At 44.7% G+C, this 14,839-nt stretch overlaps 1 protein-coding gene across 1 annotated transcript in view; it reads left to right on the top strand.

Annotated features, from left to right (window-relative positions):
- The window catches only part of T265_14208 (hypothetical protein), a gene marked incomplete at both ends in the record, with an annotated part of 43,553 nt that extends 29,270 nt beyond the window's left edge, over positions 1-14,283 (top strand). Inside the window, 4 exons of the mRNA XM_009172536.1 lie at positions 1,182-1,415; positions 6,482-6,622; positions 9,556-9,683; positions 13,874-14,283. Of these exons, the coding sequence (XP_009170800.1) occupies positions 1,182-1,415; positions 6,482-6,622; positions 9,556-9,683; positions 13,874-14,030 (660 nt within the window). The remainder of the gene's footprint in view (positions 1-1,181; positions 1,416-6,481; positions 6,623-9,555; positions 9,684-13,873) is intronic.
- Between the last annotated feature and the right edge of the window lie 556 nt (positions 14,284-14,839).

Raw genomic sequence — 14,839 nt, 5'->3', positions numbered from 1 at the left:
GTATTTTGGGCGTGGATAGGCACTCTATCCTTGAGATTAAAGGGGTACAAATGATTGCTGGTGAACCAGGTTCGGAGTTTTGCGGCCGGAAAAACTTTGTTTAGACTGGGGGAAAGTCTTCTGTTCAGTAGATCGGCCGGTATATCTCCCTTGAACGGGAGGCTAATGTAAACTGGTTTCTTTCCAGCTGTGGCTGTGACGGTGTTTGCATCCTCCCTGTTCAAATGCTTTGTAATAAATTTGTCGGGGAATCCATTGTCTCTCAGGATGTTGGTGAGAGTTCGGAATTCTTGTTCCAGTGCATGATCAGAGCATATTTTCTTCGCTGTGTTAGTTAGGCTATGGATCAGGTTCTGTTTCTGCTTCAGTGGCACGAAGCTGCTAAAGTTAATGTATTGACCTGACCAAGTAGGTTTTCGGTACACCGATCGTTTCAGTATACCATCGTGACGTCATTCAAGACTAACATCTTCCGTGACAGACAGACACTTGAATCTGATGATTCGTGGGTGCTTGTGGGGCTCATAGAATTCGCATAACTCTCGTTTCAACAAGACCGGGAGATCTGTTCAAGATTCAAGACTAACATCTTCCGAAGATGACAGACACTTGAATCTGATGATTCGTGGGTGCTTGTGGGGCTCATAGAATTCGCATAACTCTCGTTTCAACAAGACCGGGAGAGGGGTCTGTTCAAGCAACTGATGCGAATGCTACATATCTCGTAGCCAACTATGACTAACCAGATATTGTCCAGGAAGTTTCAAAATTTGGTACTGTGAATTGAGTCAAATAATAGCCCTGTCTGGGCAACCCTGTCCTTTGGGAATTCGAATTATGCACCAGAATGGTATGGACCAGATATGCGAATGAGCCGTGTTGCAGTGGACTGTTGTATACAATGGACTACTTCGACTGGCTACTATTTTGTCATATCTTATATGTTACTTCGTACTCGGAACTGTCACTTTGATTATAAGTCCATCACGGCCTCTGATGTTACCTGATTTACTCTCGTTTTTTGGGCTCGTAGTAGGTTGCGATCGCCATACTACACACAATGAAATTTAATGCCACGATTATATGCTTGATGATTTGCGGGGGAGTGCCTGCTGCACTTTTTCAGCGCCTTTTCAAACAATATGTCCGCTTATGTTTCTCATTTCCCTAACGTGCTTCAGGTCGAAACCTGTTTAGCTGCCATCACAAGTGCATGCGCCTCAGATGATCGCAGTCACAACTTACTTGCTCTCTCTATTGAAGCGGCACGGGCCCGTTGTACAGTCGGTGAGATCACAGATGCAATGTCCAAAGTGTACGGTCGGCATAAGGCTGCAGATCGCCTTGTCTCCGGAGCCTACCGGAGCCAGTTCTCCAAATCCGATGAACTGCAGTCTGTGATGAAGGCGGTCGAAGTAGGTTTTTTTCTTACCCTCTGCACAAAGTCCGCTCCCATTTGTATTCAGTGAAACTTACCGGTCCTAGTTAGATTTATCCATCTATCGAGTGAATAGAAACGCTTGACATAACTCACTGACTCGCGAGCTGTTGGTTGTCATCATCATCAGAAACAGCAACACCAGTGTTGATACTGATGTTTCATTGCTGTACAACCGCAACGTTCATCTGACTGTACTTGAGTAAAAAGAAAAGAATGGTTGATAGAGGGACCTAGTGGTAACCTTCTGGGGTACCTACACCCCCAGACAATTCGGACAGAGACTGAACAGCATGATGTCCACTGACGTCGATTAACCCCCATGTCTTGCAATGTCTTTATTAGAACTCAGGGAGAGTCACGCGGACCTTATCCTGGAACGCCTAAATTCTTCGTAATATGTTTCGCACGCTTCTGCCATGTCACACGTTGTCCACCTCGCAGTTTGCATCATTCTGAGTGAGGCACGCAGAACAACATTCATCTCGATAAACGGTGTTTCGGCATGGCTTATCCACCGCAGTTGGGGTTGTCAGATGTTTTCTGCGATTAAAGTATCTGCTGTACAAACAGATAACTACCTCGTTACGAATTCGTTGACGTCGTCCCAGCAACGCTTCTGGGACATCGGTGGTCAAAAACCTGCAGACGCCTCAGTTCATCCGTCCAGGGGCACCATATCTTGCGACAAGCCCTTGCTGCGGTATGCCTTTTTGACGTCATAAGTGATGCAACTCAACAAGCTTGATTCGAGCTTTTCATATTCATGCACTGACCTCATCAGGCACACTTCCGTTAGAGCTCATACAACTACCGAAGTATGTAAAATGGTGGTGCTGTACGATGAACGTATTGTGACTGGCGTCAAGGCCGCTGTCGCATCCACCCTGGCTACGGAGAGAAATGTGTTGTTAACCGGTTGCCGTCCGATGCATCCACTTATTGCTGAAGATGGCGCTGGCGGAATAAAAACGGTAGAGCCTGTTCTACAGCTGAGTTTTATCAGCCTAGAAAGGTATAATTTTCCAGCATAACTGGTATCAATCTACTGAACCGTCGTTAACTATATACATACATTATATGTTGTACATATACATATACATATATAATACAATCCGATTCACATAAAGGAATCGAGAAAACGACTGGTAATGAGGCCAATATTAGGAATACACTATAAAGCAGGAACCAATCTCAGCCGCTGGATAGTTTAGACAACAGTTTGATTTATCTTGTACCTCTGTACCAATGTCTTTTATTCGACCCGCTCAACTCGAACTGTGGCCTATGGCTCTAGGCCCTCTTTGAGTTTCCGAAGTACTTTCTGCCTTGAAGCGCCATCGGGTTGCAAGGTTCGCTGGGTCCGGGTTGTTTAGACTAATTTGGGAGTAGAACTACGTTCCAACAACCTGGGGCCAGTCAGTCAACATATTTTTATTTAAAAAACATACTCAAGTCGACTTCGTCCAAAGATATCTTAGCCTTTCCGCGGTTGTAACACAGCTGCTGAGTGCAATAATACTGTTATGTCTGACCTCGTAACAAGAGATTAGAGCCCGAAGTTAACGATTTGGAGTGTGTTGATAACATTTTACATCACATCAACTGTTTGAATAGCGTTAACCTTGCACCAACTGTGTAACAAGAGATTAGAGCCCGAAGTTAACGATTTGGAGTGTGTTGATAACATTTTACATCACATCAACTGTTTGAATAGCGTTAACCTTGCCACTGACCAACTGTGGCAGTTTTTTTTTTTACCTCGAAGGATCTTCGGACTGCATAGATAGGTTGGCCAACGAGTAAAGCCATCGAAGTTTTTAAATACTCTTCTCGCCATTTGTTTCCCTGCTTCTGGTTGCGTTAGTTTACGACGAGAGTTCGTGAGATAGGATTGACAACCCGATCTCTTTGACACCGAGTCACAGTTTCAGTCATGGACCCATTCCGGCCTGATCCTTTCCTGGCCCCTGGCTTTTCCCATCACTATGATCCGAAGACTTCGGCTGTGTTTGCCGAATTACGGGGGAGCTTTGAGGAAATGGAGAATGCTCGGGACTTGTCTCGGAAACGGCAATATATCAGACAGAGACATGAGGATAAAAGGAAGTTCGTTGTTTCTCTCAGGCCTTGGATGGATGGTGCATTGGCTGTTGCCACGACAACCGGCCGGGTTACTATTACACGGGGTGCGCTCCGATAACTAACGATGAAGTCGCCTCACAAGAGGACAATCATCGATCAGTCTGCAGTTCTTCGGGGCGCGCTACAATAACAATGGACGGCAAACATTCATCAGAAGGCAACGACACTCATTCGCATTGCGGGTTATCGGGGTGCGCTCCACTAACTAACTGTGAGCAGGCCGTTCCACACTCCATGGGTGCAGGGTTCTATGGCGAGCCCGCATATCCGTCAGCGGAAGCGATGCATGTTGATGTTATCTACTTCCAGACAGTTTCCATACAGCGTCTCAGATTCTTAAAGCTTCAAGCCTGGAAAAGGTGTTTCGAAACCTGGCTCGATGGCTTTTCAATTTGTGTGTGTTATGCGACGTGACTTAGTTCGGACGGTCGCTTGCAAACTACATCATGCCAACTTACTCATGCGCGTTCGTATCCCGTTTGCTGAGCCTGCCTTGACTTGTTTCCTCATAAATTCCGTGTGATCTCATGGCCAATGAGAATCACGAGTCTATCGTCGGAATGGACGACCGCAACCCACACTGCTGGACCCTTATTTCGCTCGCCGTCGTTTGGTGTGTGGACGTTGACACTGAACTGTGTTGGTCATATATATATATATATATATATGGTATAACTATAAAGCTGTATTGGTGCATCCGCATCCGTTACAAAGCTATTCATATACCCGTAGGACTAAGGGGGACGGTATTTTTCGAACTCATTCACATGGTGCAATCGCAGGGACTGCAGACTGGATGAGGATTCTTCTTGTTCAGTTCAGCTGCTCGGCTGTACTTAGCAGTGACCGGAAATTCAAAGCCCGCCGAATCTTCACTTCCGTCAAGTATACCATTCCAGTGGGCTCAAGAGTCTGCTTACTACCAAGTTTGAAGATTGGTTTTCTCACACCATCTGATGTGCCCCAAATGGGCTTTCTGCGGATTTTGTGTAGTCTTCTTACGCCCAGAATCCTCTGGGTACCCATAATTTCCCGAGATAATCTTTTTTACTTATAGTAGTCTCCAAAACGAGTAAGTTCCACCGTAGTCGCTCGTTTCAATTCTTGGTCTGTTGGTAAACCTACGGGAATCCCATCTGGCTACCTTTTTTGAAATAGTTTTCCATCTTCGAAGTTATACTTAGCGATGGATGATAATTGTTAATTAACTGCTTTTTACTGTCACTGAAGTAGTACAAATTAACTGAGTTGGTACTCGGGGTCCCTACAAAACAAGGCTGATAGTGTGTCGTCAACTGATTGTCACCAATCTTTATTAATGGAAGGAACCCGAATGGGCGACGTGAGAAAATTGGGTTCCGCACATCCCTTACGTGCCAGGCAATACTTATGAGAAAAAAACTACCTGATTATCTTAAATATTTGCCCAACTGAACCTGGAGAGAGTCACTGATGTCTAACCGGAAATTTGGTTGAAGAACATCACAAACGAAGACATCGTCCAAAACACTAATTTATTTCCGTACACACGAGTTAGTGTGAGATTAAGTGGTTCACAGAGCGTCAGTTGCCATCTGAATAACCCCAGAACGCGCTACCGGAACTGATCGAAGAATGCACTGTCCACCAAGAGGTTTATTTACCGCCGCACAGAATGCACTGTCCACCAAGAGGTTTATTTGCCGCCGCATTTGGTGAATTCGACACAGCTTATACATCCGCACCCCTTTGGTTCTCTCGCACTTGGTGAATTCGACACAGCTTATACATCCTCACCCCTTTGGTTCTCTCGCGTTTGCGCGAAAGTACGTGTTGCGGAAGCTGTTAGGCGGGATCCCGCACCGGAGACGCTTTAGCACTCGCAGTTAGGCGCCACTATGGTCAAGAAGCCTATCACGCACGCGATTGGCCAAAAGATCAGGCCGCTTGCCAGTCCAGCATCAAAACAGGCTCTGATTGATCGAAAGTGTGGACCCAACGGCCAGTCATGTTCCAGTATCTACCGAATGCCGGTTGCCATTGGCACATCCAAAAAGCGTCAGAATATCCAAAGTATTCTCGCCGCGTACACGTTATAAGCGACGCACTCTACGTGTTATGGACCTGGTTTTAGGTGTTAATCCACATTGTGAACCTTTTGTGGTTGTCTTGACGAGAACGCTAGCTTAGAAGGTTCAGAACGAGAACTAAAATGAGAAAATACTGTTATTATGGAAGCCAAGCGATAAAGGGACTTCGTGCGTCTCACAGATATGAGCTACGCTCTTCTGGGCGCCTCAGATGCGAACTTTGCTGCATCTGACTTCTTTAGCACGTTGACTCCGTGACGGTCTTGGTCTAGTTGGTCTAGTTCAGGATGACACTGGGTTGGAATTTAGCTCCCTTGATCCTACTTCTCGTGGACTGATCTTCCTGTTGTGCATCAGCTTAGGCACAGCGGAAGCAAACTCCATTTTGCTCGTCCATGGATCCATCTGTCTTGTGTTATTTCGATCCGGATGACTTAAGGGGTAAACTGTGGCCGCGCATACGATAATCGTCGGGTAAACTATCATTGGTGGATTCGTTGATTCCTTACCAGGTTTGGCGCTTTTGTGTATGTTTGTGTAACATTGTCCGACAACGTATCATGGATTTGGTGGTTGTGGTTCTTGGCATCATAATGACCCACTTACACAGGCGTAAACACAGCGTTTCTACTGCGCTCGCATGATATATAATAGATTTTACTAATCAATTTATATTATTAGTTGTAATTGCATCTAGTGCGATTTTGCGCTAGAGCACGGTGCATCACCAGACCGTTTGGGCTATTTCCGATACGGACAAAAGGTTCTTCTTGAACGCTTGGCTTTGAATTCATCCAGTCCTCTTCGAACCATACTTCTTTCACCTCAGGATTTTGCCGCCCACGAAGGTCGACGTCCTCGAATTCTGGTGGCGAAACTCGGACAGGACGGCCATGACCGTGGTGGCAAAGTTATTGCTACCGGATTTTCGGATCTCGGTTTTGACGTCGATGTCGGACCTCTATTCTCGGTAGGCCCTCATTCGTTTGTTGATTGAAATACGTTTCCATTTTCTCGGTAGCATTGTACAGTGTTGGAATTTCGCTACTGTGTTCGGATGCTGAACAGCTGCTTTAGGTTTCATCGATGACTCGGCAATTGTGCCTTCATGTACTTGTCAAATGCACTTAATCATTCTCATAATGCTTCTTGCAGCCACTTTCTAACCTAAACTGATGCACGTATTAGTTGGCCTATCCGTGATCCTTGGGACAACATCGTGAAGGGTCAATTGTCGGATCTCTCTGCGCCCACATGATGATGCTAATAAGTACGAAAACACTTATGTGGTCGACGTTTTTGAGGTCTGACCACATTTACTTTCTGATCTCTGAACTCACTTGCTAGGTATATTAGGGTCATTTTCATTGCTACTGAAAACACTACTGTTGTACTATGGATGATCCGCTCAGGTGACGCGCCGAATGCACAACCAAATACCCACTTTTTAACTGCCTTGTTACAGCTTCGCTAATACTACTACTCCATAACACTTATAATTCTGACATAAAGATGGCAAAAAATTTCCGCACTTGTACGCTAGTTGCATCCAGCTTGACGCTACACCTAGCAATAATAATAATGATAATAATATAATGGTTCTGTTGTGACACCCCTTTAGAATCTAGATACCATGCCACCCCAAAAAAGCAAGAAGGCCGAGATACTGCCGGGTTGCCCAAGCCTAGACAGGAGCAATCGAGACTCAGAGGTTGGGTTCGAACCACGGACCTTCCGGTCAGTAGGTTCGTGACGTTACCACTGAGCCACTTTGAGCTTGATACGTAGCACAAGTTGGCTCTATAGATTCGTCTTCCTCTTCGTCTCCACCAATTCCGTCCGAGCCACATAAAGTGCTCCATGAATAAACCAGAGCTACTTTCCGGGGACCAACCGTTGGTCAGTATACGTCCAACTTATATAATTCTCTACTTTAAGCCTCCGGTTTGGTTTGCCGTTTGGCTCACCCTGTACTAATAACAGTACGTCCCGAATTGAGGTATTCGGCATTGTTCTACGACCCTTATGAATTCAAAGACACATTCACTTCTGGTTTCTATTATACCCAATTAGCCCTTCCCTTGTTAGATGGCTACAAACCAGAATCGAATTATTGAAGAAACAGGGGGCGTAAACCAGATTGGAAACTGAAGAACGTAATGAAGTTCCCGCTACTATTTTAATCGGGTGGGAGGTACTTCTTCCAGGGCGATGTTGCCTGAGCACCTTCCTCGAGACTTCGACTCAAAAATCCCACACCCAGCAAACAGATTATTTCAACGGCTTCTTTCATAGGTCTTGGACAGACATACTGATCCTCAAGTCATTTCCGGGCCATTTCAGCCAAATGCAGACACTGTCTTCCGGACCCAAACCAGGGAGTTTACACGGTCTGGCAGAGGACAGCCGAGCCCTCGTCTCTCTGTGGCAAGCAGTTTTCTAATCTTCGATGTTTTTCATCCCTCACCCATTTCTACAAAGACAGAATGCCATGAAAGCCGTTGGATTGCTATCTTCAACACACACCTAACCAGCGGAGTCGACAGTGGTTCATAACGTTCGCCAGTTCGCCGTCATTACGTCCTAAAATGTGTGTCGTCACATCTCGACATAACTTACCCGCTGATGCCGCCAGAAGCGCAAGTTGCTTCTTTCGAAACAATCGCTGGACATGATGAGTCGTGTGCTACCTCAAGTTCGGAAAGGTCATCCCTTACACCCTTATTGGTATTAAATCAACGGACACTTTATGAACTTGAGTTCTCCACGGAAGGCTGGTATAACGCCGACGCTAGAGGTGTTGGAGATTTTCGAAGGCCTTGGTGATCCTCTACCTGATTTTGGTAGTTGGATCTGTTTGAAGGCATCGGCTTCTCAAAGCGTTCATACACATAAATTACTCAACCGGCAACGAAGAGTGTGATTACAGATCCTGAGCAAGGATTTTGCACTTCGTTGGTGGGAAGAGCCATGCCACTCTGGTTTACTTCCACTGTGAGACAGTCAGTGTGTTCTGCAGCCATTGAATGTCATATCCTACCAGAAGGATGTCGTCAATATAGTCTAATTCCTGCTACCCGGAAGAAGTTTCACGCCACAGCGCGTTCCCCGAGAAATCGCCTTAGCATAGATATTATCAGTGATTAAACAGGAACGTGGAGACTGGGCAGCTCTGGAGAACGCAGCTGGTAATGAGAAACGTATGGGGTATTTAACCATAAATGTGGACCTGACGCGCCGTTTCACTGTAAACTTCTTTCCGGATGTTCATGACACTATGAAACCGCCCAATCGCTCCAGATGGCTTAGGGAAAAATCACGCTCCGCTTGGAATAAAAAATATATTTTAACACCCTTTCAGCGCATAGAAAGTAAGAATGCTATTATTGAAGCCTAAGCGACATCCACCCTGGCAGCGAAATATCACAGCACTAATAGTGGATTTTTATCTATTAGTACTGATATGATGCCTTTCGGCAACCCATTGTTTCGAATACTATTTTGCTATCGAGAAGTACACTCATTTGCAAATCAACATGGTTTTCACGAGAGACCCAATTGAACATCTCGTTTATGAAACCGGTCGTGGGATGTCGAAGAGTTTTCAGCAACCTTGTGAGTAGTTCCCTTTATGAAAACTGTTTTGTTGTCTTTGAGTTAAAAACTATCGTTTGCAATTGCCTAAAGATATTCAAACTGGAAAATAAACAGCTTATGTCAATTTCACATGTTTGTCCTGCCGTATGCCACACTGGAGCATAACTGCTCAGCCCTATGAGTTTTACTATTGTGTGGACACCGTTCTGTACTACTGAGTTGACTATCTTCATTTCGGACAATATCTTCATCAAAATCTATCGACCTATTCATACAGTGTTTCCTTTCTCTACCTACTACTTGAAGACTCCAAGTGAAGCTGCTCAACAGGCTGTAGATGCAGATGTTCATGTGGTTGGCGTCAGTAGCCTGGCTGCCGGGCACAAGACTCTGGTTCCTGAGCTAGTCAAAGAGCTGTCCAAACTAGGCGGAAAGTAAGTTACTTCTGGGTGTTTTCAAGTGATATTTTATCCTGTAAGTGAAGCCAAGCTACGCTGAAAGGTCGAGGAACACTGTATAATTCTGTCATATTTATTGGGAATCTTGTTCATAGGGGAATCATCGGTAGCGCGCATCTCACGAAATTCCAAGGAGTTGCGAGGCACTATTCACTAGTCGTTTGCTGAATTTTCCTGTTTTCAACCCTCTTTGGGTGATGGTTTTCAAAGTCAATTTTCCAGTTGGGAATGAAGACATGAGGGAATTGGTTTAGTAAAATGAACCAAAACTCACCTAATTCTCCCTCAGTATTACCTAACATGGAATCATCCACCCGTACGACAAGTTGCGATACTCTCAGCTGAAATATTTGGGACGGCTTTCCTAATAGCTTGCCCGGTTTGGTGCTACTTTCTTCGTCTCGAATATCATCGTCACAACTATTGTCAGTAACACCAGATAAAAATCACCCGTACGACAAGTTGCGATACTCTCAGCTGAAATATTTGGGACGGCTTTCCTAATAGCTTGCCCGGTTTGGTGCTACTTTCTTCGTCTCGAATATCATCGTCACAACTATTGTCAATAACACCAGATAAAAATACTGGTGCTTCACTGCCATACAGCCATGTTCATTTATGTGGATAAAGCCATATAATGGAAAGAGGGAAAACGGGGCAGTCAGGGGGACCTAGGGCTGGTCTACCGCGAACATCCGGGGTGTCTACACCTCCAGTACTCAGTCGGACAATCTTACTGAAAACTGACAACCTGAACGTCACTGTCATAACTTCCATATCGTTACGTGTTTCCAGCCACTCACTGAGAAGTTCACATAGACTCTTAGTCCCAAACGACCTTCGAATTGTCAGTTTTTCGGCCTGATTTTGAGTACTTTGTGACGCTGCAGTGGGCCTTGCGATAGGCAGTATTCTTGTCCCTAGGACACCTGTTCTCATTGATATCATAGTTTCTGAATTTATCACTTGTCGTCGGGCCGCGTCTGTTTCATAAGGCACACTCGAAGCTCCGTTTCACCTAAGTGATAGGTCGTTCTATCATTAACATTCCCGTCATTTTCAAATGCTCCGTAACTCAGATAGGCTGTGTGTTTCGATGTCTTTCTCCGGGGCCAGTGAAACATCTCTCACAGTGCGTTCCAGCCAATGTTGACCGATAAAAGACATCGTACCTAACTAGCCGAACTCCCTAGTGTGCTTTAGTAAGTTTCATCATTACATTCGAAATGCAGTCAAGTCAATCCAGGTTAGCGTACTCGGGTCACATGAACACTTACAGGTTTGTCTGGAAGAGCTGACGCTAATCTGACCCCCCAAAGAGCCCTTTAAAGTAATAACTCGATTAAAAACGAAACCACTGCACATCTCGGCAAATGGCGCAGGCTTTTTTTAATGAAACACCGTACCTATTGTGTAGCCACTTGGTTAACCTCACAAGTAAGTGGGATTCACTCATAGTGGTGCCTATTGAAAACAGTTAGCATCCAACTGAGCACATGAGGCCCGCAGAAACTGTCAGACACTGAAAATGCGTTGAAACTCACCCAGCCGTGGACCCTCAATTTGCGCTTCCAGATGGGAGAACCCTCCAGTCCTACGAAATTTACATCTAAATTGATACATACGTTGTTACCCCTCTTCCTCGAAAAAATGACATGCGATTTTCACACATTTTGGCCCCAATGCTTCTTAGAAAGAACCATCCTCACTTGTAAACCAAAGAACGTCAATACCACTTCATTTGGAATTTTATGCCTATTTGGTTATGGCGAGCTAGAATATCCTAACGCTAAGCTTTGTTCTGTTCGGTCTTCCCAGTACTAACTGAAGAGGTTGACAAATTAGCCTACTATACAAATTAGTGTGCTGTGTATTGCGACGAAAAATGTAACTTGGAACGTAAGCTAAACAGTGTGATTGGTGTAAATTTTCTAGTGAACGCCGTGTACATTTCCAGTTGTTGATCGGCTTAATCATTCGGTGGCACCATGACTGTATAGCGGTTAACTCAGCCGTGCTTCCTTAGGTCTTTAGAGTATCACGTCTTTCAGTCGTGAAGGTGAAAAAAGGACACTGCTTAACCAATGTGAACTTGTAGGAATAATCAACGAAGGCTTATAGTATCGCTGGTAATTAATAGAACTGCGGTACTTTTCAATTGTTTATCGTGTGTCCACTTGTCTATATCGTGTGCTCTTCAAATCGTAGGTCGTGGTCGCTAGCGAGTTGAGTGACAGACCCATGACATCAGTAGCGGTTCGTTGTCCAACTGTATAAGTGTGATCAAGTCTAGACAGTGCCCATAGCAGTGGTTTCTTCGAAGTCTGTTTTACAAAGTAGCATCTTCGATAAAACCGTAGTTTTCTGGAAATCGAGTATGCGTACTGGGTAAATATTCAAGTAAGTACAGAAGTGTAACCAAAACGCAGCTCCGCTGCCTCGGTAAATTACGACAGCGCCAGATTTCCGTCAGGGAAAACGTGAATGACTGGAGAGATTTTGACACGGTCGTTATTGTAGCTTGATAACATCATGGTTCTTGACTGTCAAAAGGTATACTTCGAACAACTGTATGCATCTTGCTAAACGCAGGGTGGATTATTCTTTTCCACGAAAGCCACTCAACTATGCGTGATTCCGCAGAAATATAATAATAATAATAATTCAGCATTAATGCTTTCTCTGCCTTCCTGTCATGCCACCCGAAAGAAGCATGATGGCTGAGGTACTGCCAAGTTGTTCAAGCCTAGAGGGGAGCAGTTGAAGTGCTGATGTTGGGTTCGAACCGTGGACTTAACGATCAGCATGTTCGAGCCTTAACCACTGAGCTAACCACTGAGTTCACAGAAATATGACATACTGTGTAGCAGTATGTTGCATGCAAATTCTTCCCGGCCATGTCGCGGCGCGAGCTCACAAATCCACTGCCAAATAGTCAAGTTGGTTTATAAATTTCAACTTGACTATTATGAGCAGCCCAAACGTGCAGATAACTCAGGTCAGTTTAACCTAATATTCAATTCACCATAAAGGCTTACAAAGTTTTCGTTTACGAGTTATAGTCGAACACATGCCAACCCTCGGGGAAATTTTGTGTTTAACGCTCAACAGGGAAGCACCGGGGCCTCGTCATCCTCCATGTCTCGAACGCAAGTTTGAGTTCAACACTCCACCTTTGTGTTGATCTGCAGTGTAGATATCTTTTATTCAATGAGACATTTGGCTTTATCCATTGAAATCCATCCTTTGAACTTAAACATGTTTACTTACTTTTTTCTAGCTTCATATTCCGTTGAACACAGATCTCAAATTTTCAAAAAATGAATCCACTACTTGTAACGGTGGCCTTTGACAACGTGTAGACAGTTCAACTTCTACATAGGGATTAGCCGCTTTTACGAAGCACAGTTTCTCAGCCTAACCCTGTGGTCCACTCGCTTTCAACACCTTTGTGCGGGAGCTTGACCACAAGCTACAAAAAAGGATGTCTTCCGATACTGTTCCTCAGAATAACAGCTGTCTTCTAAACTCCCAAGGCTGCGAAACACGCCGCTGAACGGTGTTGTGTTACAGTAAACAGAAGGTAGTGTGAATCAAGGCTAGGATCATCTACCTGTTTCCTTCTGCTCACGGAGCATTAGTCTGTCCCTTTCACCAACAAAAATTGATATTCTTGTCTTAGATTGATACGCTTCGGTGACGTATCAGCCAGCTTGTCTTTTTCAATCCGAATGCTTGAATTGTGGTATCCAAACCGGCAGGTCATTCAACTGATACTCCAACAGAGTGTACTGTTCGTTTAGCTCTTATGACGGTGTCAGTTTATGCTGGAGAACAGTAGTAAGAGCGAATTGTCGGGATGCAACCAGTGTATTTATTTCACATGCATTGAGGATTTATGGAAGTAATTGTGAATATAGGAAATCTCAATGGGTATCACTCACACCCAGCATGTTGAGAATCTTGGGCAGGATTCAAACCCATAGCCTTCCTGATGGTAGTTAACTAACCTCTTTTTCAGGCGCAAAGCCTAACCACCATTCGAACGCACTCGTCTTATTCATCTTGTCTGTGTCGTCTACTGGTAACGCTGATCATAACAATATGCATTTTTTCGTATATCCAGTCTAGTCAGTTTTTTTTTCAATTTTCGTTTCTTATCTCAGAGATATTGTTGTGGTCGTTGGCGGAGTAATCCCACCCCAAGACTACGAATTCCTACTGGAAAATGGGGTAGCCTGTGTCTTCGGACCAGGAACTCGTATTCCAGAGGCTGCTGTGCAAGTCCTCGAAGCCATAAAAAAACAGCAACAACGAATATAACCCTTCTGACCGATCTGTTTCATGACTTCCCACGAAGTTTTTTTTACCTATATGCGTTGATTTACGAACTCTTCATTTGCTGTTTAGAAGCATTACTTAGATGATTCAACATTCGTCGAATTTTACTGCAGATCAGACGCTGCACTCGTGCTTCCATTTTCATCCTTAATCTCTTTTTTGCACTCCGATTTCCATCCACAAATTGGTCTTTCTGTTTTGAAATTACAGGAGCACTTAGTTGTTTGTCTTCAATCGCGTGTCTGTAAGTGTGACCTGACTTATGGGTGGTGAACTTCAAAAGAACAGCTGCTGACATCGTATCCAGCTATGAAATGATTGATCGTACCACTTTGCAAGCTCCTCAGGTGCAGTCTACTGTCTTAGGAATTAGGCGACAACTCTCGTTGATGGTTGGGGGACAATTTCTGACATCAGAGTCTGCTGCAGTCAAACATGAACACCCAACTTTCGATCTGAATGCATGTAGTCCTTTTTGATGGCCGTCTTCCGTCCGTTACTGTCCAGCTCACTGGCATACTCAGAGCCACAGGGTGTGCGGAGCCGAGCGAGGCGCTGCACGCATTTCCGTCGTATAGCTTTAAACTGGCCTTTGCGATATCCGAAGGGCCAGATCACAGAGCCTCAATACTCCGAATTACTTTCATCAGTCACAGATGCGCAAAATTCACTGTTCCTAAGTAAGTTAAGTTAAGTTGGTTTTAGTGTAAGGGTTTGGTCAGTAGTTCTTGTGCACGTTCGGGTCACTGTATGTTATAATCAACGTCGATTCACCGGAACCTAGCGGTTTG

The sequence above is a fragment of the Opisthorchis viverrini genome (assembly GCF_000715545.1).
Source record: "Opisthorchis viverrini unplaced genomic scaffold opera_v5_156, whole genome shotgun sequence".
NCBI classification, from domain to species: domain Eukaryota; kingdom Metazoa; phylum Platyhelminthes; class Trematoda; order Opisthorchiida; family Opisthorchiidae; genus Opisthorchis; species Opisthorchis viverrini.
The sequence above is the reverse complement of the archived record's forward strand: the minus strand, read 5'-3'. Positions and strand labels throughout refer to the sequence as shown.